This window comes from Callospermophilus lateralis, chromosome 4 (genome assembly GCF_048772815.1).
Source record: "Callospermophilus lateralis isolate mCalLat2 chromosome 4, mCalLat2.hap1, whole genome shotgun sequence".
Lineage (NCBI taxonomy): Eukaryota > Metazoa > Chordata > Mammalia > Rodentia > Sciuridae > Callospermophilus > Callospermophilus lateralis.
In genome coordinates, this window is record NC_135308.1 from 19,908,246 (window position 1) to 19,934,893 (window position 26,648).

Consider the following 26,648-nt stretch of genomic DNA (forward strand, 5'->3'; position numbering starts at 1 on the left):
TTCCTGTTAGTGTATATAGAAATGCTGTTGATATTTATATATTGATTTTTGTACCCTAAAATTCCAGAGAATTAATTAGTCTAACAGTTTGAGTCTTTAGGGTTTTCTTTGTTTATTTTTGTTTTGTTTTAATATAAGACCACATCATCTGCAAACAGGGACAGTTTCACTTCTTTCTTTGTGATATGTATGCCTTTTATTTCTTTCTCATATTTTATCACTCTGGCTAGGGCCTCCAGTATTATAGTGAGAAGAGGTGGCAAAAGTGGCATCTGTTTCTTATCTCAGATCTTACAGGAAATGTTTCTCATGTTTTTCTCCTGAGTATTATGCTGACTATGGGTTTATCATATGTGATTTTTATTTGTTGATAGAGATTTCTTCTGTAATATTTTGTTGAGAGTTTCATTATGGAAACTGTGAAATTTTTTTAAATGCTTTCTATGTATATATTGAAAAAATCATCTTGTTTTTGTCCTTTGTTATGTTAATGTGATGTATGACAACTATTATATGCATATATTTTAGTATCCCTGCATTATTGGCATGAATTCTACTTGATCATGGTAAATTATCTTTTTAATTTGTTGAATTATATTATTAGTATTTTATTGAGAATTTTTAACATCTATGTTTATCAGGATTATTAGCCTTTTGCATAACCTTATGAATATGAAATTCAATCTTAATAATTGAAAATGTTATTAATGCTCTCTTTTCAGAAAGATTCTTATTCAGAGAGTCATGTAGAAAAAAGTAACAACATTTGTAGACTATACAATCTGTGTTGCAACAACTTAATATCGATGTTTTAGTGTGAAAACAATCATGGAAAATATATAAAGAATGCATTCGCTTGTGTACCAATAAAGATTATCTTAAAACAGACTGTAGGTCAGATTTGTTCCATGGGGATATAGCTTGTGTTCCCCAGAGTTAAGAATTAAAGAAAGTCAGGAAAAAGAATTTGTAATCAGACTGATAAGTGTTTGTGTTAACTTTCTCTGAAAAAAAAAATTACATGAACTGGGAGGATAAAAACATTTAGTCTTTATGCTCTGTAGAAAGCAGAATAATGACTCCCCAAAGATGTCCATGTTCTAATTCCCACAACCTTTCATGGCAAATGGGACTGTGTAGGTGTGGTGAAGTTAAGGATCTCAAATGGGGAGGTCATCTGGATACAGGGTCCTTATAAGAAGGAGGTAGGATATCAGAGAGTAGAGAAGATGCTACATTACAGATTTTGAAGCTGGAGCAAGGGGGTATGAACTAAGAAAGGCAGACCTCTCTAAAGGCTGGAAAATTGGAGGAAACTAATTGTCTCCCAAGATTTCTAGAAAGAAAGGCCTTTCTACCCATTTTAGACTACTGACCTCCAAGATAGTAGGAGAATATATCTGTGCCATTCTAAGTCATTAAGTTTGTGGTAATTGACTGCAGCAGTGACAGGAAATAGATATAATAATCCTGAATGTAATGTGTGTGTTTATGTATTCAGTCATAAAATGATAACTACATGATAATTTTTCAGTACAATCAAAAGTACTTAATCAAAAAATGGCTGAAAAAAATTGTTCCTACTATAAAAGAAATAAAGTTCTGAATGAATAAGAACAACAATCTGTATTCCTGGGTTTATCCTATCTTGATTTTGAGAGATTCAAACAATCTTTTAAGTTTTTGCCATTTTTTTTTTATATTTTAAACTAATCTTCATTAAAAATGAAAACAAAAACAAAGTTTTAGGCTAGGATCATCTGACAATAGACTAATGTGCTTGTGTAGTTTTATGTGATTTATCATATCTTAGAGTTTTGCCAAGTAACATACACTTGCAATGTACAGTTTCATATATGGAATATTTAAAAAGCAAGACATCTACAACTCTCATATAACTCTCTACTATAAATCCATAAGAAGTATATTTAATCATAGAAGATTTGTGGAAAATAACGGGGGCTTTTTGAATCAGAAGATTGGGGTTTATATTCCAGTCTGCTGTTTTTCCAGTGGCCTCTAATCCTTCAAATATCTTGTGGGAAACCAAATGACAGTTCTTACTGAAAAACAGGAAAAGGTGAAAGATGTCTGGTACTAAGAGCTCTAAAGCTTATCTCGCCACTGCTCAAATTGCGTCATATCTTTAATTCTCTTAGTTTAAATGTTCAATCTAGGTAAATTTTATTTCTGCATTATATGCAATCATTTTATTATCTCTACTTTTGTGAATATATGTAGTTATTCTACATGGCCTCTTCCTTTAACTAATGCCTGTAGTTTCAATAAAAGAAGCTTTACAGATGCTCATATGACCAGAGAGCATATGGAACCTTGGCCAGTGGCCATCCAGGTAGATTAGGCATGCATGGGTGTTCCAGAAAGAGAGTTATTATTTCCACAGCCTATAATAAAAGTTGGATTTTATTTTATTTTTGAATTGGACTCTTAACCTCTTAGTTTGCCTTATGGGAAATACATCTTTATCTACTGTGTTTAGCCCTAAAACCTTAATTAGTAACCCTAAAATCATGTAAATATAATGATGGAATGCATGTGCTTTAAAATTTTGATGCCCAAATGCTTATGAAGTCTTCATTTGAATGCTTAAGAATAGAATACTTAAGTAAATAATGGCAGGGAGGAGATGTTTTGTCAGAAGTCAGAATTCCTTACAGCTACATACATTCAACCTTGTGGGCTATACTGTCCCCATTGTTACCTGAAGGACCTTTTGGGAATCTGAATGTCTTCTGAGCTAGTTCTCCTCTTGGTAGCTGGAAAATTTCAAATTCTGTAACATTTAGAGATTCATAGTTCATCATGTGTCACAAAATAAAGTTAATAAACTGTGTGTCAAACATTATCATTATGGACTCCAAAATAATACAGTTTCCCAAGGGCTCCTGAAAATACTTTTCTCTGTGGCCTAGAGGTATTTTTTTAATTAAGATGAAGTCATTATAGATGGAGGTCTCTGCGTGTGGGTGTTTCTGTGGCGTAAGGACCAGATTTATGAGGCATCAGCCTGTGAGTTAGGCAAGCCTCTGATTGTGTGTGGTGGCATTTTAGGTCAGGTTGACTTCTGGAAAAGGAGCGCACAAATCTTTGCACTTGACAGAACAAGCTGCTACCTATCCCAAGAGGAAAATTCACTAATACGTTAATGAATCAGCACTGTTGGTATCACTTGAGCATATGTCAGCTATGGAATCTTTGACTAATTTAACTCTTGTAGACTCAATCTGATTCCATTAGCAATTTGATAGGAAGCTGCAGCCATTTGGCTCCAGACCAGGTGTCAGTATGGCCCACAGCCCAGCTCAATGCCACCTTGTGTGGTGTCGTTCCATTATTTTAAACAGATGTTGTTATTTACTCCAGACATCCTGCATTTCATTAGAGAGTGAAATAGTTGCTTGTTCATCTCATTCACTTAGTTTCCAGTGGCCCAGCGAATGGGTTGAACATGTGTGGTCTGCAAATGCAGAGGCACATTTAGTAAACTATTTATGGGATTATACCTTAGAACAGCATTATCCCCATCCTTCTTAGAATGTTCTGGTCTGTATAGTAGGTTGCCATGTTCTTTCTATAACATGCTCTTTTCTATCACCAAATAAGGTTAAGAAATCATGTATCATACATTATTATTGTGGACTCATTATTTTCTCCTACTCCCTAGTTAATATTAAATGCTTCTTTCATTACTTCCCCTACTCCTCTAAAGTCAGATGTGACAGTAGGTGGTATGATGTGATGTGGCATAAATCAGCGCTGAGAGTCAATTGTTATGACTGTCTTCAATAGACTGAAAATAGGACCACAACACAAAATTTCATTAAATAAATCAAAACACTATAACAATCAAGAGAGATGATTACTCAACATGCAATGATTTTCAGATACTGTTATTTTCCTGAAACAATGTTTTATCCTCTTAAATAACATTATTCTTTTAATTCGGAGACTTGGTTTCATATGTAATAAAGAATTAAATGGGTGCAGTTGAGTCAATTTTCTCAAAGTAGTTTCTTACTAGTTTTAAACTGACACCAGAATGTGCATGTAAGCCAGGTGTATTGGTGCATGCCTGTAATCCCAATGATTCACGAGGCTAAGGCAGGGAGGACCCCAAGTTTGAGACCATTCTCAGCAATTTTGCAAGACCCTGTTTCAGAATAAAAAGAAAAAAAAAAAAAAGCTGGGGATATGGCTCAGTGGGTAAAGTGCCCCTAGCTTTATTCTTCAGTATATTTTTAAAAATGTGGTGACTGGAACTGATTGAGTACCCTCTCATGAGAAACAGAAAACCAGAAATTTTGGCTGGCCACGTCTACAACATTTTCCTACAAAGTTTGCTATAAACATAAGATGGGTGGAGAAGTAATTGACTGACATAGTGCTCAAGACATCCAGACATCCATTCGTGATCTTCTGCAGCCCCTGTCCAGTGTCTACTATACTCTAGTCTAACAGATTGGAGAAACTGGAGATTACAGGAATTGGAGATTATTAATAAATTAATAAACTCCAGTCTAACAGATTGGAGAAACTGGAGATTACAGAAATTGGAGATTATTAATAAATTAATAAAATGAACTCCTTCAGGGATCACCTGCTTTGCATATTGTGCTTCAGGAAAATGAACACTGCTGAAATTTTCTTACTTATTGTTTTACTTGTTAGTTTTTTGTTTCCAGTGAGAATCTTTGTGTTACATTCAATCTTTTTTTGCTCTCTCCAGTCCTTTTGGTGAAATGAACTGAGCGTTCCTTTTTGTCCATAATAAATTACATCTAATAATGACTTTTAATGTTTATTGGCTACCACAGGTTTATTTATACTTTTCAAGTTGAATTCATGAAAGAGATCAGTCCTCTTCCTTTCCTTTGCTCGCTTCTTTAAGCAACCTCATTACTTTCTCCTACTCCCTAGTTAACACCAAATGCTTCTTTCATTACTTCCCTTACTCCTCCAAAGTCAGATGTGACAGGTGGTAATTTGTGATGTGAAATAAATCAACACTGAGAGCCAATTGTTTTGACTATCATCAATTAGACTTAAAATAGGACCACTACACAAAATTTCATTAAATAAAACATTTCAAAAGTTTATTGTTCAAATATTGTATTTGGTAATTATAGCAAAATTAATAAATTTAGAAGCATATTTTGTATTTCTTTGTTTTATTTTCTTCATATTTTTTAGCTTTGCTTAATAGACTTAAGTAAGAATGATGGTTTACTTCTTCACCATATGATGTTTTTTCGCCAGGGAAAGGAACAAGCCTTAATTGGCATCAGTAAATAACCTGTAATTCCTGAAGTTAATGAATAGCTTGGGAAATTTTATTTTTAATCCATCTCAAGTAAACTTTGCTTGATGATTTCTAATGTATTGTATATATGTATTTAGTGAATTTTAATTTTAAATTTGCTAAAACTCACACATAAATATCACTGCATGGAAAAATAAGAATTTGTAAATCATACAAGTAATAGCAAAGCATACCAAACTTTATAGCATACCAGATAGTAAAATAAGTATGCCATCTACCTGAAAAGTGAATTAAATTTGTTCTAGCCTTATAGAATTGTCACATTAGTCTTTTTTAATACTATGGTTTGTAAGATCTAAATAAGAAATATATAGTAAAAATTCCCTTTGTTTTAGTTATTCTATCAAGATTTATTGCATTAAAATTTTGTGAAAAGGTAACAGTTATGGGACTTTCTTATGGGCTTACATGTCTAAAGGTAGAATAATGTTCACAAGCTTACAATCATCAAAACCAGAAGTGATCAATGTTTTAACACAATTGCATAAAATTTTCTGATGCATCCTTTGGATTAAATTTAGCATAAAATACCACTTTGTTATTATAAACTGTTTCAATTCTGTGTAGATGAAGATTTATTTATAATTGTAGAATTATTTGCAATACTTGCAAAATAGAATTTCACATTGTATTATTCAGCTTTCCATTACTATAAAAAATGATCAAGAGAGTCAACTTGTAAAGAAACAATGCTTATTTTAACTCAGTTTTAGAGTCTCTGGTCAATGGGCTGTGTTGCTTTTGTGCATATGGTAAGGTGACACACCATGGGCAGCAGTAGACATAGAGTAAAACCAATCACCCCATAGCCAAGAAATAGAGTGAGAAGAGGCTAACGTCCTACAATCTACTCTTAGGGAAGGTCTCCAAGTGATCCTAACACCTCCCACAAGGCCCAGTCTCTAAAGGTTCCAATAGTTCCCAATAGTGCTACACTAAGGGCTAAACCTTTAATACATGGTTGTTCCTTTGAACATTCAGGATCCAAACTCTCATACACAGTTATATTATTGGACTCATTATGTTCTTTCCTAGAGATTACATATTCTATTGATTTCATAGTCCTTTGAATAATGTGCTTTATGGATTGACTCATTTGTATGCCCTGAACATATTTTATTCATATGTATTTTAGTTCCAAACTCAGTTTGAGTGATCTGTGGTTTTATAAAATTTTTTTTCTTTCTTTTTTAAATAGGCCTTTAGTGAGTTTGAGATTGAACAGCATCAAGAATGTGCTTATGATCACTTAGAAGTATTTGATGGAGAAACAGAAAAGTCCCCAATTCTTGGACGACTATGTGGCAACAAGATACCAGATCCCCTTGTGGCTACTGGAAATAAAATGTTTGTCCGGTTTATTTCTGATGCATCTGTTCAAAGAAAAGGCTTTCAAGCAACACATTCTACAGGTCAGCAAATTAGGGTTGTGTTTCTCTTGTCTGACAAAGACCCATGTTTCTTTTCTGGTGAATATGTGTATTTCATTAATAGGACTGTAAATGAATCTCCAAGCAGAGCACAGAAAAATCTCAAAGTACTATTTGAATTTTTTGCAAGAACCACTCAGCACCCTACTTAAATATCTTAGAAAAAAAATTTTTTTAGTTTGATTTGTGATTAATACAGTACAGTCAAGTAGAACTAACTCTAAATATTTGTATAATGAACTTCATGTTAAATTTAGCAATTTGACTTATGTGTTACTGCTAACAGAAATCTGTAGCTTGGTATTGAAAACTCATACAGTGTCTAATAACACACCAGTTTAGCTACTTTTGCATTAATATGTTTTTGTAAATAAGTATGGGATTATCTCTGTTTGACGAAGTCCATTTTTTTTTCTTATATTTGTTACACAACATGATTTCCTCCCTAATTCTAAACTCATAATTTGAGTTTCAGAGATTGAATTTCAACTGTATTTTTCTTAAGAGAAAAATAGAAATTTGAGGCAAAAGTTGATAATAAAATTGCTTGTGGTATGAATACAATTTAATTATATGTTTCAGAAATTGTCTAGGGAATATCCTTTATTTTCATTCAGTTTGACAAAAAGATTTTTTTAAAAATTGTAGCTATTTCCTAAAGTCATTTAGCTTACAGTGACACCTAGTGGCATTGACAATGCACAAACAATTGACACCTTTCCAGAAGAGACTTTGTATAAAACAATTAATAATGTATACAAATATTAATAATATAAAATAATAATATACTGTGAAGTAATTTTAATGAATATTTTCTATTTTCTTTGTTTCTCTTTGATTTAGAGATTTGTTTTCATTGTCTGATATTATTTTTTAGTCTATTTTATTGTGAGTACTACATTTATGTTGAAGTCTATGAGAAAGTAAATATCATTTATGCTGATATTATTGGACCTCTACAAATAATACAAATTAATTATTTCTCATGTATTAATATAAATATGGTTTGAGAAAAATCTCTTATGAACTGTGGCAATTTCATATTAAGGATTTTCCATCTATTCGTCATTTTTGTTTTCTGATGACTTATTTAATACTCGTTAACAAGCATAGTTTTTAAAAGGTTTGAATCCTATTATTTTATCAGTATTGGAGAGGGCATACTGGGGATTGAACTCAGGGGCACTCGACCACTGAGCCACATCCAGAACCCTATTTTATATTTTATTTAGAGACAGGATCTCAACGAGTGGCTTAATACCTCGCTTTTGTTGAGGCTGGCTTTGAACTCAGTCTCTGAGCAGCTGGGATTAAAGGCATGTGCCTCTGTGCCTGGCTCATCAGTATTTTTGAAAATGCAAAGTTCATGCCATTTAAAAAAAATTTCTGCCCATCAGTTTCTATGAATATAGTATAAAATATGCTGTCAAAAATTATTGAAATAACTAATGATAAAGAAATTCAAAATTGCCTGTTTATAAACATTTCTTTTTTCAGTTTTATAAAATCTTACTTTTACAGTGTTTCCTTTTATCCTTTATAAATTGGGAGGATTGATCTTAAATTATGTTCCAGTGTGTTGATACCTTTGGGTCCTGGTCCAAGTATGACTTACCTGGCAGGGAACTTTGGAAAAGGTCATTTCTTTGAATCTCTGTTTCATCATATGTGAAATAATAATCTAAAAATTTTTTACAGCTGTAAAATTCCATCATTATTATTAATTTCTATGAAGAAACTCAAAAGTTGCATGATTAATTAGATTTTGTTATTTTTTAAGTTTTCTTCTCATTTAGCTAACTATCTTGGAATTTTCTGGATGCTGAATATGTGCCAAATATTTGGATCATACTGTCTGATGTTTACATCTTCCAATTTCACTTATTTTGTAATCTTTTAACAATTTTTTTGCCTTTACTTTAGCTAGACAATGTGCCATGTTTATATTTTATAGGAAAAAATCAGAAATCTGTGGTAAGAACAATAGAAGAAATTCCTGTCTGTGGACAGCTTGTAGTCTAAATTGAGTTTCTAGGTTTCAGTTTATCTTTGAGTTTTTGCTGACAAGACAGCCCAGTCCAGTACCATATCTGTCAACTTTTGCTTCATGTATAAAGCATTTTTGCATTATGTCCTGCCTTCTAGCATACATGTAACTGTTATAGACAAGTCCTCAAGTATACACTTTAATTTACTTAAACTTCTGTGTACAATTTCAATTTGATCTGCAATAAAAACTTCTAATACTGTAACTTTTAAAACCAGGCGATTAGAAATATTGCTCTAACATAGCTTTGTGGCTACTTTTTCATAAGTTATACTACCCAAGACCATGAAAAATGAACTTTATTGGTGAGAGTTCTTGTTTCCTCTGATAGGTTCAGATTTTCAGTCTGAGTTTGTTTTAATCAGGTAACAACTGGTATTATTCCAGCCTAAATCAAACTAACTGAAAGAAACAAATTTTGAAGAAATACACTCAGAGGGGAGAAACTTGGAGAAAAAATATGTAATTTTTAAACATGGCATTGTCTGTTAGGACGTCGTTTTTGTAGTATAAAGCATCATATTATTTGTCAATGACATTTAAAAATCCAATAATGTATGATTATGCTCCTTGGAAATTATTTTGATCAAAATCAATTCAATTAGAATGCTCACTAAAAGCATTTGTAACTCAAATTACAGCACCTCTTCTTTAATGTAATACTTTACCAGGAAGTAAACACATCTTTCCAAATTAAAACGAAGCCCACCCCTTGGCTTCTCTTCCAGTTATCTTTCTTATTCAGCTCCAATTCTATTTCCCAGAATTTTGTGAAAGACTCTCTCTCTGGCAGCTCGTAAAGTACTTTCAAAGTATTGATTCAAAAAAAAAAAAATATTGCTGACATACTGAACAACTGGTTTTATGTTTTTCTGACTTGATAAATGGATAGGGATATTCGCCAAAAATTTGTTGACTCTATTTAAAAATCATCTTTTCAAGGGAGCCGTTAAATGCTGTTGACCAGAGTTTGAATAGCCATGGGGACTCTTAAAAAAAATAAATAAAACACTCAAGCAATTGCCCTCAGGCTGCCTATCACGGACTTTCTCTCAGGACATATTAAAATCACGCATCTTGTGCACATAATGTTCACATATTCATCCTTCAAATGTTCATCATCTAGGCTAAATTCTCTTCCTTTTTTATGGTAAGAACATTATTTTCAGATTTATTAGTATAGCAGTGATCCGTGGTATTGAGCCCTGAAACAGATGAAAAGGGAACGTAGTGCAGCATTTAAAAATATCCTGAAGTGTAGTTTAAGGCATTTTTATTTTTTTATTTCCCCCAAGGCAGGCCAGTTTTCAGTCAAATGGAGTAATGACACCTTCCTGTGATTTTTAGGTTCATGAAGACTTGGGGAAACCTCTTCCCCATTTTGCTTCACTGCTTGCTTCCTCCTTGAGTTCTGTACCAGGCTGGGGCTGGCAGAGGACTGCCTCTTTTGGATGCTTTTGTTTTCTTACCTTGTTTCTAGGAAGCAGGCACACACAAGCAAGGGCCTCCTCCACATCTCCTGGTGCTCCCTTCAGTTCTTCCTGAGCAGTTTAGTGAAAGCAATGCAAATGCTAACCCTGCAAGACAAAAGAGACCTGTCAATTATACTGAACTTGGAGAATAGGTAGAAAATTTTTAAAAAAACCTACAAATGAGATTACAAGCTGGTTGATGTATTTTCGTATTGAATTCAGAAATATTTTTCACAAAATGGTTTTACTGGCCTGCAAAAATATAATTTTTCTTTTCTGATAGCAGATTAATAGTGTTTTGAATTGTTGGTCAATATTTGTGACTTTTCATTTCATACCTTAATCGATCCCAGTTTCCAGATGATAGCATTTAAATGTTCTTACCAAAAAAAAATAAATAAATAATGATGATGATGATGATAGCTTAAAATATCAATTACTTTTAACTGTGTGCCAGACACCATCCAAGCATTTACAAATATAAATCCACTCATACATGTGTGTACAATGTATGATCCTCATTTTAAAAGTGAAGTTGTGAGAGGATAGAGCTAGCTCAATAGTAGGACACACGCTTAGCATGTGCAAGGCCCTGGATTTGAATCCCAGTTCTAACCATATTTCAAAACCAAGAATAAAATCACAAATGAAGTTGTGGGACAAAGCAGGCAAAGTGTGGATTTGTAATCTGGGCAGTTTGACTGTGGAAGTCTGTCACAGGAAGAGAATAATAATTCATAGAGTTCCTGGGATAAGTAAAACATTGTGTTGGAAAAGGGAGGATTCTTGGCTTCCAGTTTGTGAGAACAAGGGACATGAAATCCCCAAAGTGATCAGAATTCCAACCTTCAGGAGTAGTTTCAAAGATGCCTTTCTTGAGTGTATACATCTGTAACATTAGCACTATGTCAATAGATAGTGCAAGATGGGCCACTTATCATTTGCAAGACAGAGGAATAGTTAGACTGACTGTAGCCACCTTCCCCCACAGGCATGATTGTGATTAGAAACCCAGTTGGAAGTTTCTTTCGGAATTTATTCACAAGAAGGTGCCTGAAGGAGCAGTTGTCTGTGACAGTGCCCTTCAGTGCATGTAAACCCGGCTGACTGGGTATTCATGCCTTAGAATTCAGAAATATATTGTTATTTAAAATCTCCAAAGCACAGTATAGGTAAACCATACATGTGTAAAAATGGAAAATCCAAGTAAGAATTCATCTGCCCGATCCATCTTCACTAAGGACTATCTGGCCCAACTATGTGTTCTGGTACCCAGTGGTTTAGCTTCTCCAGATCCTCCCAAATGGGATATTTCCTGGGTCTTCCCTAGTTTTATCACTGAAATTCCTACTTCCCAGGAACCCTCTCAGTCTTTGGAAACAGGGGCAGAAAGAAGGTCTTTCTCCTGACACTTTTCTGAGCCCATTTTTTTCCTCCCTTCCCTTTCAGGTTGGCATGTGTCGGTGGGCACTGTGGCCTCCCATGGCCTCTGCTTAATCTCTAGTTATAAAGTTTGGGCTTCTAACTACTAAAGATTACTGAGAACATTTTTATAAACCTCTTACCTTCTAAAACAAGCTAAAAGTTTGTATGTTCACTGACTTATTTCTTTGATGTATTTTTCCTCTTGTGACAAAGTTAATAACTGGAAAATCATATGCTTATTAATATACTCTCTAAAAAAGAAGCCAAAGGAGCATTTAAAAGACTTCATTATAGCAAGCAAACCAACTGTAACTGAATTGGTTCTGGAATTTCAAAGATAAGTATAATTAATTATGCCTGTGTTTTTCTGGATCAAGTTAGACAAATATTTCTAACAGTAAAATAATATGGTGCTATATATGTTGTGTAGAATTTTTATATATTGCACACACACACATTTTATATATTATGTTGAATTTTAGATTATTTCTTATTCTGGATTCTGGGTTCTGACATTATTAAGGTTAAATTCAGGTTAAGACCCTGTTTGTTATTGTTTGTTTGTTTTAACCATAAAAGGAGTTACTTGAGACTAAAAACTATTAGGTGTAGTCACAACAACAACAAAATTATTGGGAGTTATTATGTGACAAGTAGTCTTTGAAAAGATCTTATGTATAAATCCTAAAAACCCATTAACATTGGTGCCATTATCATCATCGGTATTTCACCCTTGAGAAAACAGTGTCTCAGAGAAGGGACAACACTGACCAGGTCACAGACTTTGTAGGTGTCGGAGTTGACATTCCAACACAGGCGGCCTGTGCCCCCGTCTTTGTACTTAGGCTCTCAGGTTGTGGAAGTTACATCTGATCCTGGAAATGGAAACGGAAGTTGGAGAATGTCAGAATGCACTGAAGCTGAAATTGGACCTGTTGAAGCTCATTTTTCTTATCCCTTTTTCTTTCCTGCTAGAGTGTGGTGGACGATTGAAAGCAGAACCCAAACCCAGAGAACTATACTCACACGCACAGTTTGGAGATAACAACTACCCAGGACAGGTGGACTGTGAGTGGTTGTTAGTGTCAGAACGAGGCTCTCGACTTGAATTGTCCTTCCAGACTTTTGAAGTGGAAGAAGAAGCTGACTGTGGCTATGACTATGTTGAGCTCTTTGATGGTCTCGATTCCACAGCAGTGGGACTTGGTCGATTCTGTGGATCTGGGGTAAATACACCACTGAGGGGATACTGTAGACAAAACTAAAAATGCCTATTAATTGATGATTGCTGTGTGTAACATTTAAAATTTGCGATATTTGTGCAAAAAGTTATATTATTAACGGCTTGAAGAAATATAATGAATGTGCCTCTTCCATCCTCCCACTTTTCTACTCCTGATGAATTTGCCTGATTATGTTAGCCAAGCAGATTAATTTAGTAGTTATACTTTCTGGTTACTTCCATGTTCTAACATTTAATTGTACAATAAGTATTTAAATACTCAATAATCTCAAAGCATGTTCTAGCTTTTTATTGTACAATAAGCATTTAAATAATAATCTAAATGCAGTAAACTTAAACACATAAATTTAACGATTTCATCACCTTCCTCAAAGCATCAACAGAAAGAATATGCACATCATTCTAACTGACATTCCCTTTTCAGCTGATATTCTTGGTGGGAGTGGCAGGGTCAGCTGCTGGTGTGTTGGCTCAGTCCATGCTCTAGGAATATTGTTCATTTCACAGTGTCTCATGTACAAGTGCAGAGTGCCAGAAACAGGCTAGAAAAGGTCACCATGAGAAATTAGAACCAAAAAAAGAAAGATTAAGGTTTTCTCAATGCTTCTTTCCTGGGATGCACTGAATTAATATTGAATAGTCTTCTGAATACATATTCTGTTGTGAAGATATTAGTCCCAATTTTTTGAATGTCTGCCAGTATCTATTGCCTAAATAATACAGTTGAACTTTTGCCCAAATTAACAACTGAAATAAAGAAAAAAGAAATTTCTTGCTACTCAAATTATTAAAGCAAAAATTAATTGAAGATTTCAATTCTAGAGTGGCTTTGCCTCAGTAATTTGTGAAACAAATTTAACATCCCTTTACCTTTTCTGATCTCTCCTTATAAATATATTTTTAAAAAACTTGCCTTAAGAGTTTGGGGAAGAAATGCAAATCTAGAAAGGAAAGTAGAAACAGGCTCATGCAGGTGTGAAGCCCAGCTATAGCATTGACTAGCCTTTTGATGTCTAGCATAACGTTGTCTTTTCTCAGTCTCAAGTTTCCTCATCTGTAAAAGGAAGCAGTCAATCATATTGATTTGTCAAGGTTGTTGGGAGGGTGGAATTATATGCCAAAGAAAAACATGCTCAAACATGCACTGCCATGAAGAAAAAGCAACTCATTCTGTTGTTTTCTTTTCTTTTTTTTTCTTTTCTTTCAGCCACCAGAAGAAATCTATTCAATTGGGGATGCCATTTTAATTCATTTTCACACGGATGACACAATCAACAAGAAAGGATTTTATGTAAGATACAAAAGCATAAGATATCCAGAAACCACGCATACCAAAAAATAACACCAAAACCTCTGTCAGAACATAAAGGATTGTGCACGATGGAGAGAAGACATAGACATATTTTTTTTAAAAAAAAAAACACTGATGATATTAGCACAAATGTTTTTATATAATGAGTTTGAACAAAAGAAAACTATAAGGTCAGAATGATCCCTGTACTAGAAGACCAGCTTCCAGCCAATCCTGTTTAGCAACAGGAGGATATTTGAACTCCGTGCTTGATGTGCTGTTAAAGCTGGTTGAGGGGCATCTTGTGCTGCAAGGGAGACTCTACAAGCTTCTGTTCACAGCTTGAAACAGATGCCTCGCAATTCAGACATTTCAATTCAGGGGCTGTGACCCTGCAAATGTTCTTTTCGACCATTTTTCAAGATTTGAGACTGATCTTGCAGGTCATAAACTGGAAAAACCTCCTCTTAGCATAATTGCTTTGACTTTGTATCACGGATACAATGTAAACCAGATCCATATGAGCTGATGTGAAATGGGAGTCTTTGAGGGTGGTTTGTACTTTAAGTGTGTCTGTGTGTGTGTCTGTGTGTGTGTGTGTCTGTCTGTCTGATGTTTGGAAACTGGAATATTTCAGCTTCATTATTTTCACTTGCAGGCCAGCTTAACCTCTTTGAAACACAAATGATCTTGAGACCACTTCATTGTTCTTACATTTTGACTAGTCTAAGAGGTCAATTAAGAGGTCAATTAAAGCCAATGCTGATCATCATTTATTTAATTACTGGAAATGCCCAGTTAATTGGTGAATTCAGTTCCTTCTGTGTAAGTGCTGCCTTTTCACACCAAATCCAAGAAGCCTGCGATGTCTTACAAACCTTATGAGAAAACTCCCCCCGGGGTGTGCACAGGATTCCTCTAGATGCCTGCCTGGATGGACCACACTCAAGTTACTACTGCTGCTATTGTCTGTTTTTCATTGTTGACCTATTATTGTTGTAGTTATTATTGTTGATATTGTCTTGGTTAGTGTATTTAAAAAAAATTAGATGAAGTGGAAATAGGCCTTGTGAGAATTGAAAACTCTGTTTTTTTCCCCCTCTGTCTCTCTCCCTCTCTCTTCCTGAAATTCAGTTTAAAAAGGCAATGTTGGGGAAAAAAATGAATTCATTACTGAAAGATTTCCTATGGTGCTATTGCATAAACATTTTTTTAAAACACATTTTTGACCTTTGAGCCAACCACCTGTAGACTATGAATGTCTCCCTGTGTCTGGCTGTTAGCATTTGAAGACTAAAGACTTGTTAAATATACCAAGAGTATATCATTGCCTGGGCAGCCCTTGTCCTGTGGAACAACTTCTTATAATGCCTTAGAATTCTTGCACATGATCAAACAGATCCTCCTAGAGACACACCTCTGAAATGTTGAACCTGATAGTGTATGTGAATCAGTAGCTCCGTGAGGAAAATCCATTTCTGTGACTGAGACATCGGACGTAAATATGGTGACCTGCTTTTGTTGTAGAAAATGTAATTTTAGAAGGAGTTTTCTGCTTTACAGCCATGTGTGTTTTTAATATTAATGTACGTATATGTGAGACTGTCTGAGTGAGTGAAGCCACAAGATGGTGAAAAAGTAATGGGATGGTTGAAAAGTTAAATTTATTGTGCCAAGTTCTACTAGAATCCTGTTTGAGGTAGCACCGTTCTTAGGATTCATGGACAAATAATGGGAACTTCTAATTATTATCAACCCCATTAAAGAAAGACTTTTTCCTTCAGAGAACTCTATTTTGATGTTTTTGGATGATGATGTAGATTGCTCTATGAAATAGCTTTGTTTCTGTTACCTGTCCATGAATGTTCAGCGTTTATTAAAATTGGGTATATTTCTTTATTTTTACAGAATTAAACTATACACACAGACGTAGCTAATTTGTTCTTTCTCTCGTTGTTGTCCTGAAAAGACGTTCCCCTACACAGAAATTGTAAAGTGTAAATACATTTTCTTTTTTAAAAACGTCGTTTTGATCTCAATGACTGTTACTTTAGAAACGTGTAACTATTGCCTGCAATGTAGATGCGCCTCTGCGTGGAGCTGTTTTATTCCAGTAACTTCCACTATTTTTTCACTGATCTCCAATTAGCTAAGATACGCCAGGAATGGAGAAGAGAGAAGAAGGCATTCACAGCGGGAGAGTTCTGCACTACTCTGAGCCTGTGCTAGGCACATGCACTACTAGCTCCTTCTAAACTTCGTACTACCCATTGAGGACTCTGGAAACATTGTCATTTTGTAGTCAGGACCTGAGGCACCAATACATTATGCCACTTCCCAGGGTCACAGTGTAAAGTTAGATGTAGAAACCCAGCTTGTCTGATATCAACATCTGTACTCAATGTAGTTGAATCAATCTCAATATATACAAACAGTAGGGTTTTTGAATGATGAAACTTTTTCACATAAAGTAAATTTTAGGGGTGTATTAGAGTAACACTTTCAGGGTAAAGATATTGTTCCTTTTAGGAACAGCATGAAAAGTAGAATGTTAACTGTAGATCTCATTAAGAACCAGAATTAATACTAAAAATTTAAAACAAACACACTGTAGTTTGAACCTTTTGTTAAAATGAATATATTAAATTATTTTACATGGCATGGTAGGGAAATTATAGCATTCTATTTTAAGAAATAGTCTGAATATTCCAATTAACATTAGGCCACAATGAGCTGTGCTCAACCCAATTGGGAAATTATAGAAGGTTTGTAGGAAGCATATTGTCATAACTTTAGACCTTCAGAGTGGATATTAATTTTATTGTATATTATGTCAGATATGAGTTTACTGCATATAATTTTACCTTAATTCAAAATTTGCCTTACATGTGTTAAGTGCAGACAGCTTCATTGTTGTTTTGTTAATAATTGTTAGACATTGTTCTAGGCATTTTATTAAATTGATATTGTAAATTATTATGAATCCCTAATCAGCATATTGGTTTTGCTTTATATTTGCAAAAGTTTTAACTCCTGTGCAATTCTCAGGACTATACACAGAACAAAAACAACAAAAATTCTGCTCAATATGATTTTATTAAGTTATTTTTCAAAGTTTATTTTATTTTTTTATTGATTATTCAAAACATTACAAAACTCTTGACATATCATATTTCATACATTCGATTCAAGTGGGTTATGAACTCCCATTTTTACCCCAAATACAGATTGCAGAGTCACATCGATTACACATCCACATTTTTACATAATGCCATATTAGTAACTGTTGTATTCTGCTACCTTTCCTATCCTCTACTATCCCCCCTCCCCTTCTCTCCCATCTTCTCTCTCTACCCCATCTGTTGTAATTTAATTCTTTCCTTTGTTTTTTTCCCCTTCCCCCTCACAACCTCTTATATGTAATTTTGTATAACAATGAGGGTCTCCTTTCATTTCCATGCAATTTCCCTTTTCTCTCCCTTTCTCTCCCACCTCATGTCTCTGTTTAATGTTAATCTTTTCCTCCTGCTCTTCCTTCCTGCTCTGTTCTTAGTTGCTTTCATTATATCAAAGAAGACATTTGGCATTTGTTTTTTAGAGATTGGCTAGCTTCACTTAGCATAATCTGCTCTAATGCCATCCATTTCCCTGCAAATTCCATGATTTTGTCATTTTTTAGTGCTGCATAATACTCCATGGTGTATAAATGCCACATTTTTTTTTTATCCATTCATCTATTGAAGGGCATCTGGGTTGGTTCCATAGTCTAGCTATTGTGAATTGTGTTGCTATGAACATCGATGTGGCAGTATCCCTGTAGTACACTCTTTTAAGGTCTTCAGGGAATAGTCCGAGAAGGGCAATAGCTGGGTCAAATGGTGGTTCCATTCCCAGCTTTCCCAGGAATCTCCATACTGCTTTCCAAATTGGCCGCACCAATTTGCAGTCCCATCAGCAATGTACAGGTGTACCCTTTTCCCCACATCCTCTCCACCACTTGTTGTTGTTTGACTTCATAATGGCTGCTAATCTTACTGGAGTGAGATGGTATCTTAGGGTGGTTTTGATTTGCATTTCTCTGACTGCTAGAGATGGTGAGCATTTTTTCATGTACTTGTTGAATGATTGTTTGTCCTTCTCTGAGAAGTGTCTGTTCAGGTCTTTGGCCCATTTGTTGATTGAGTTATTTGTTATGTTATTGTTTAATTTTTTGAGTTCTTTGTATACTCTGGATATTAGGGCTCTACCTGAAGTGTGAGGAGTAAAAATTTGTTCCCAGGATGTAGGCTCCCTATTTATCTCTCTATTGTTTCTCTTGCTGAGAAAAAACTTTTTAGTTTGAGTAAGTCCCATTTGTTGATTCTAGTTATTAACTCTTGTGCTATGGGTGTCCTATTAAGGAATTTGGAGCCCGACCCCACAAATATATAGATCGGAGCCAACTTTTTCTTCTATCAGGTGTAGAGTCTCTGATTTGATATCAAGCTCCTTGATCCATTTTGAGTTAACTTTTGTGCATGGCGAGAGAAAGGGATTCAGTTTCATTTTATTGCATATGGATTTCCAGTTTTCCCAACACCATTTGTTGAAGATGCTATCCTTCCTCCATTGCATGCTTTTAGCCCCTTTATCAAATATAAGAAAGTTGTAATTTTGTGGATTGGTCTCTGTGTTCTCTATTCTGTACCATTGGTCCACCCGCCTGTTTTAGTACCAGTATCATGCTGTTTTTGTTACTATTGCTTTGTAGTACAGTTTGAAGTCTGGTATCGCTATACCTCCTGATTCACACTTCCTGCTTAGAATTGCTTTTGCTATTCTGGGTCTTTTATTTTTCCATATGAATTTCATGATTGCTTTATCTATTTCTACAAGAAATGCCTTTGGGATTTTGATTGGCATTGCATTAAACCTATAGAGAACTTTGGGTAATATCTCCATTTGATGATGTTAGTTCTTCCTATCCATGAACAGGGTTTATTTTTCCATCTTCTAAGTTCTTCTTCTATTTCTCTCTTTAGGGTTCTGTAGTTTTCATTGTATAAATCTTTCACCTCTTTAGTTAGGTTGATTCCCAAGTATTTTATTTTTTTGAGGATATTGTGAATGGGGTGGTTGTCCTCATTTCCATTTCAGAAGATTTGTCACTGATATAGAGGAATGCCTTTGATTTATGCGTGTTGATTTTATATCCTGCCACTTTGCTGAATTCACTTATTAGCTCTAGTAGTTTCTTTGTAGACCCTTTTGGGTCTGTTAGATATAGTATCATATCATCCTCAAATAGTGATAATTTAAGTTCTTCTTTTCCTATTTTTATGCCTTTAATTTCTTTTGTCTGTCTAATTGCTCTGGCTAGTATTTCGAGGACTAAATTGAATAGAAGTGGTGAGAGAGGGCATCCTTGTCTTGTTCCAGATTTTAGAGGGAATGCCTTCAGTTTTTCTCCATTCAGAATGATGCTAGCCTGAGGCTTAGCATACATAGCTTTTACAATTTTGAGGTAAGTTCCTGTTATCCCTAGTTTTTCTAGTGCTTTGAACATAAAGGGATGCTGAACTTTGTCAAATGCTTTTTCTGCACCTATCGAGATGATCATGTGGTCTTATGGTTAAGTCTATTGATGTGGTGAATAGCATTTATTGATTTCTGTATATTGAACCATCCTTGCATCCCAGGGATGAATCCTACTTGACCATGGTGCACAATTTTTTTTGATATGCTTTTGTATTTGATTCGCCAGGATTTTATTGAGGATTTTTGCATCTAAGTTCATTAGAGATATTGGTCTGTAGTTTTCTTTCTTTGAAGTGTCTTTGTCTGGTTTCAGGATCAGGGTGATATTGGCCTCATAGAATGAATTTGGAAGAGCTCCTTCTTTTTCTATTTCTTGAAATAACTTGAAAAGTATTGGTATTAATTCTTCTTTGAAGATTTTGTACAACTCTGCTGTATATCCATCCGGTCCAGGGTTTTTCTTGGTTGGTAGTCTTTTGATGGCTTCTTCTATTTCCTCCTTTGTTATTGGTCTGTTTAAATTGTGTGTATCCTCCTGACTCAATCTGGACAAATCATATGACTTAAGAAATTTATCGATATCTTTGCTATCTTCTATTTTATTGGAATATAGGGTTTCAAAATAATTTCTAGTTATCTTCTGTATTTCTGTAGCATCTGTTGTGATATTGCCTTTTTCATCCCGTATGTTAGTAATTTGAGCTCTCTCTCTTCTTCTCTTCGTTAACATGGCTAAGGGTCTGTTGATCTTATTTATTTTTTCAAAGAACCAACTTTTAGTTTTATCAGTTTTTTCTATGGTTTTTTTTTGTTGTTGTTGTTTCAATTTCCTTGATTTCCACTCTGATTTTAATTATTTCTTGCCTTCTACATTTGCTGTTGTTTTGCTCTTCCTTTTCTAGGGTTTTAAAATGAAGTGTGAGTTCATTTATTTGTTGGTTTTTTCTTTTTTTGAGGAATGACCTCCAGGCAATGAATTTCCCTCTTAAAACTGCTTTCATTGTATCCCATAGATTCCGATATGTTGTGTCTGTATTTTCATTTATCTCCAAGAATTTTTTGATTTCCTCCTTTATGTCCTCTGTAACCCATTGATCATTCAGTAACATATTGTTCATTTTCCAGGTGATGCAGGATTTTTCCTTCCTTCTTTTATGATTGATTTCCAGTTTCATTCCATTATGATCAGATAAGATGCATGGTATTATCTTCACACCTTTATATTTACTAAGAGTTGCCCTATGGCATAATATATGGTCTATCTTTGAGAAGGATCCATGTGCTGCTGAGAAGAACGTGTATCCACTTGATGATGGTTGATATATTCTGTATATGTCGGTTAATTCTAGGTTATTGATTGTGTTATTGAGTTCCATAGTTTCATTATTCAGCTTTTGTCTGGAGGATCTGTCCAAAGGAGAGAGCGGTGTGTTGAAGTCACCCATAATTATTGTGTTGTGGTCTATTTGACTCTTGAACTTGAGGAGAGTTTATTTTATGAAAGTTGCAGCACCATTGTTTGGTACATACATGTTGATAATTGTTATGTCTTGTTGGTGGATGGTTCCTTTTAACAGTATATAGTGTCCTTCTTTATCTCTTTTGATTAACTTAGGTTTGAAGTTGATTTTATTCGATAATAAAATCAAAGTAAATATTAAATATTTCAAAAATAAATATTACTTTTAAGGTGATCATAATAAAACAATTGCACAAAACAACTTTTTAAAGGCAATGGATGAGAAATAGTAGTTGTATTTCCAAAGTCCCCAAATATCCCGTGCCTTCCTTGGCTGACTTTTTGCTATCTTGAGCTAATTTTAATGTGTCACAATATCAAATTTAAAGCTTGTTCAATTTTGTTGTTAAATATCCTAGACTCTCTTACATGGTTTCTTTTTGCTACATTTTTGATGGTAAACTTCAAATATCAAATTTTGTTTAGTATAAGGAAAATCCCCCCAAAGCATCAAAACTAATTTTATTTTTCAATGGGTTAAAAGGTATTTTTTTAAAAAAATCATTAAATTGCATCCATATATAGATTTAGTACAACAACCATGTGTGACATTAAAAGTAACTTACTTAAAGCAATTACCAAAATATTTGGAGACTTATTTAGTGTTATGGGAATGAGACTTGACTTTTGGAAAACCTTTGATATCACTTGTTAAATCTGTCTTGGGAGGATAAAAACAGGAATAATAATTACCTTCAAAAGCTTTATAAAATTTGAATTTCAATGCTTTCCATTTTACAAGAACAGACATGTAACATGAACATATCAACAAGAAAAATGCAATCTGTAAATGAAACTTTTTAATGCTTTAATTCAGGACAAGTTTTTTCCAATGACTATTTTTCTTTTGGTCTTTTAGTGATATTGTTATAAAATTTAGAAATGTTGTCATTAGCTTAGGAAACAAGTGATGGCAAAGCCAACTTTAACAGTGTGAAGTAGCATTCTTAGTTTCCAAATGTTCTTTTGACATATACTTTTCTCAGTGTCCATCTTTTAACTTGCTAAGTCTCTCACTTACTGAGCCTGAATTCATGCTGATTGTCTGACTTAGGTACAACCTTGATATCATACTTCAGGGACCAACACAGGAAGATTTCTAAGCAGCTGTAGAGCCCTAAGCACATCTCACTATATATAACCTCTCATTCAATTTTTTAAATAAAAAAATGAATACAATAAGCATCACTTTTAAAGACTTGCAAGTGAAAATATAATGGGAAATATATAAACATTGTAGGATGATTATAATAGATACATGACAATTACAAATAGTCTTTCCATATGTGTATTCCCATACAAATATGCTTTCCATATGTGCCCAAAGCTTTGTTAGTGTATTTTCCTGAAAAACAAGTGTTGAAATTTAGTTAATGACAATAATTTCAATCAAAATATAAAAATGAAACTCTATTCCCTCATGACATTTTTATGGTAGAATCAGTTCATCTCAAAAATATTAGTGACACTGACAAAATAGTGTTGAAATTTTTTTTTAATTTTTTATTTGTATATGACAGCAGAATGCATTACAATTCTTATTACACATAGAGAGCACGATTTTTCATATCTCTGGCTGTATACAAAGCATATTCACAACAATAAGTGTCTTCATACATATACTTTGGATAATAATGTCCATCACGTTCCACCATCATTTCTAACCCATGCCCTCTCCCTTCCCCTTCTACCCCTCTGCCCTATCTAGAGTTTGTATATTCCTCCCACACTCCCACTGCCTACCCCACTATGAATCAGCCTCCTTATATCAGAGAAAACATTCCACATTTGGATTTTGGGGATTGGCTAACTTCACTTAACATTATCTTCTCTAACTCCATCCATTTAGCTGCAAATGCCATGATTTTACTCTCTTTGATTGCTGAGTAATATTCCATTGTGTAAATATGCCACATTTTTTAATCCATTAATCTATTGAAGGGCACCTAGGTGTTCCACAGTTTAGCTATTTTTTAGCTACTATAAACATTGATGTGGCAGTGTCCCTGTAGTATGCTCTTTTTAAATCCTTTGGGTATAGACCAAGGAGAGGGATAGCTGGGTCAAATGGTGGTTCCATTCCCAATTTTCCAAGAAATCTCCATACTGCTTTCCATATTGGCTGCACCAATTTGCAGTCCCACCAGCAGTGTATGAGTGTACCTTTTTCCCCACATCCTCACCAACACTTATTGTTGTTTGTATTCATAATAGCTGCCATTCTGATTGGAGTGAGATGAAATCTTAGTTTTGATTTGCATTTCCAATCAAAACTACTGTAAGATTTCATCTCATTCCAGTCAGAATGGCAGCTATTATGAATGCAAACAAGAGTAAGTGTTGAAAAATTTAAGGTATGTAAGGGGTTTATTTCAAAGAATGCCATTAAGATTATCTAAATAGGAAGATCATCCAGAAAGTACAAATAAAGTGAGAGGATCATAGATAATAAGCTTAAGTATATAAAACTACCCCCCCAAAATATTTAGTGGGTGTACCCTAGATGACTAAAACTCAAAGTAAATTGCAGAAAAGCTTTCCACAGGGATCTAATGCATGTATCAAAAGTCATTTCATAGCATTGTGTATCTATTGTTTTAATTTCCTAGTATTAAAAGGTTCCCATAAGTTTTGTTATTTTCAAAACAAAAGGGATAGTACATCCAATGTATTTTGTTTACTTATTTATTTTAATCTTTTTGTTCATTGAAAATATATTTGCATAATGCCTACTAATATTAATATATGAAGTACTGTATGAGTTAAGATAAACAAGAAAAATCACAATCTTTGCTTTTATGGATCTTAAATTCTAGTTGGACAGATAAGCATTGAAAAACATCTCCAAAAGTCAAAACTGAAATAATAAAACTATATATGTATTTTATCATCATGTTTGGGACTTAAATATATATTATGGTTTGTATTTTGAGATAAGCATTAAACTAGGTCTTCTTTCCATAATCTTTGCATTTTTAATAATTCAGTTGTCATATAAAATTAACTTTATTTTGCATTAATTACTTGCACTTTTAACCTATAAATCCTTCTCATGATGGGCAAAAGGGGCTTTTGTAAATAAGATAATTTGTCAATAACATACCTAGTACCAGCTCCAGTTGTTGTTGATAATATGCAGTTCCTCTTAAGATGTAGGTTGAAACACCCAAGACTCATTTGTCTAATCAATTTGAATGGGAGGAAAGAGAAATTTTAAATAGCAAGATGATAAAATTCTTGTCTCACCATTTGCTTATCTTTCAAGACAACAAATAAAATTTATTTTTATTTTTTATTTAATTTTTGCAGTGCTGTGCAGTGGTAAACCCAAGCCTTTTCCACTGAGCTATATTCCTGGTGTTGAATAATTTTTAAGTGTTAGTAAAGACCCTGGGATGCCCAGCTCTCTCAAAGCATGAAATACCCCTCTGGAAGCACAACATACCTGCAATCTAGGCAGCATTACATCCATAGGTAATATTGGAGAGACTATGATATTACACTAAAAAAATTACAAAACATTCAGGTAAGAGTAATCCAAAAAGTAACAACGTTAGATTTTTAAAACTTTGAATAATATAATAATCCATGTTGAGTAAAAAGAAAGCATATTGAAGTGATTAACAAGAGGGAAGAGAAAATATGAGCAAAAGGTATAGACACTCTCTAAATCCTGAAAAGTGTATTTGAAGAAATAAATTGAATTAATAGAATGAAAAAAAACAGAAATAGAAATAAAAATTCAGATTAGATACAATTGATGATATAATTTATGAACTGTAAGAATCACAAAACACAGCAGAGAGAATGACAAAAAGATAAAATAGATATTTGAAGAGAAGAGGAAGAGAATGTGAATGTTCAATATATGTTAGTAGTAGTTATAGGGGAATGTAGAGAATGGAGGAAAATAAAATATTCAATATAAATATCTAACATGTCCTGGAACTTTTGAAAGATATGTATCCTTACATCAAGGAAACACAATAAGTGTTTCCCCAAAGTCAATAAAAGTAAAGACAAACCCAGACATATAATACTAAAATTGCTTAACCCACAGTTAAGAAAAATTAATACAAAGTTAAGAAAATTAACACAAAGTTAAGAAAAATCTTAATCAGGAAAAGATTGCTTAGGAGGAAACATTTTTAGAAAGATATCAGATTTTCCAACATTAGAAGACAGAATATAGTGAAACTAAAAACTAAGTCTTCAAGATACTAATGTGAAATAATTGTCAACACAAAATTTACACCCTCTGAATCTACTGCTTACAAATAGGAACTAAGTAATACCAATTTCAGATAACTATAAACTAAGAGTTTACTACTAACACCTCATCACTAAAAAAACAACGAAGGAATTTTCTTCTGAAAGAAAAATTGAAATAAGAATAAATAACCTACAAGAGGGGCTAGTAATAAAAGAATTAGTGATTATGTGTCAATGTAGAAGATATTACTACTATAAAAGAATATTAATGACTAACTTGTAAAGAATGTGAGACAAAACATAAAATAATGATTACATGTACAACTAGATACTTAATAGAAGATGAATAGTTCTAAGGTACTCATAGTTTTTAAGAGGATTAACTTTTTATTTTAAACATACAGGGGAAAATCATATGGGTATCACAAAAATAGAAGTAGGATTTATAGCTTCTAAACTAGTAGAGTTTAGAATTCAGAATAAAAATTTTAAAAAATATTAAGGATAGTATAAAGAGAAAAAATAGTAGAAAAAGCAAGGGAAATGGAAACCCCATCATACGATGAGATAAGCAGTAATATGTAATATTTTAAATTTGAAACATACTTGTTAGGCATTTTTCTAAATGCTTAACATACTAATTTATTAAATTCTCACAGATACATGAATTAGATTTTATTGTCTCCATCTATGAGTAAGGAAATAAATCAGATATACTGGTAGTCTCAATAAATGAAAGTCCTCTAAAATGTCTAATTTAAGGAAAGATATATTCAAGTTCAATTACAAATTTATTCAAAATATTTGAATAAATAGAAGAGATGGTTATAAAATGCCATACCAGAAAAGCTGAAAGTGAATCAAATCATGTCTGTCAAATTTGAAAGGTAAACAGAGCTGGGTTTTCTATGTTAATGTTAAGGAAAATTTTAACTTGTCAAAGATCATTTGGGATAAATAAGTGACCTACAATGATAAAAGAAACAATACATCCAGAAAATTTAAAACACAAAATTTTAATGAATGTAAAAAACAAAGCCTCAAAATAGATAAGATTATAAAATCATAAAAGTAACCCATGATAATAAGCAAAGATAGTAGCAGATAATAAGTTTTAATGTATTGAAATATATATATGTATCTGTCAAAGG

At 33.6% G+C, this 26,648-nt stretch overlaps 1 protein-coding gene across 1 annotated transcript in view; it reads left to right on the forward strand.

The window, feature by feature from the left end:
* Tll1 (tolloid like 1) overlaps window positions 1-16,221 on the forward strand; it is a 192,398-nt gene extending 176,177 nt beyond the window's left edge. The window contains exons 19-21 of the mRNA XM_076852346.1: window positions 6,540-6,753; window positions 12,691-12,941; window positions 14,166-16,221. Of these exons, the coding sequence (XP_076708461.1) occupies window positions 6,540-6,753; window positions 12,691-12,941; window positions 14,166-14,300 (600 nt within the window). The 3' untranslated portion in view covers window positions 14,301-16,221. The remainder of the gene's footprint in view (window positions 1-6,539; window positions 6,754-12,690; window positions 12,942-14,165) is intronic.
* The last annotated feature ends 10,427 nt before the right edge of the window (window positions 16,222-26,648 follow it).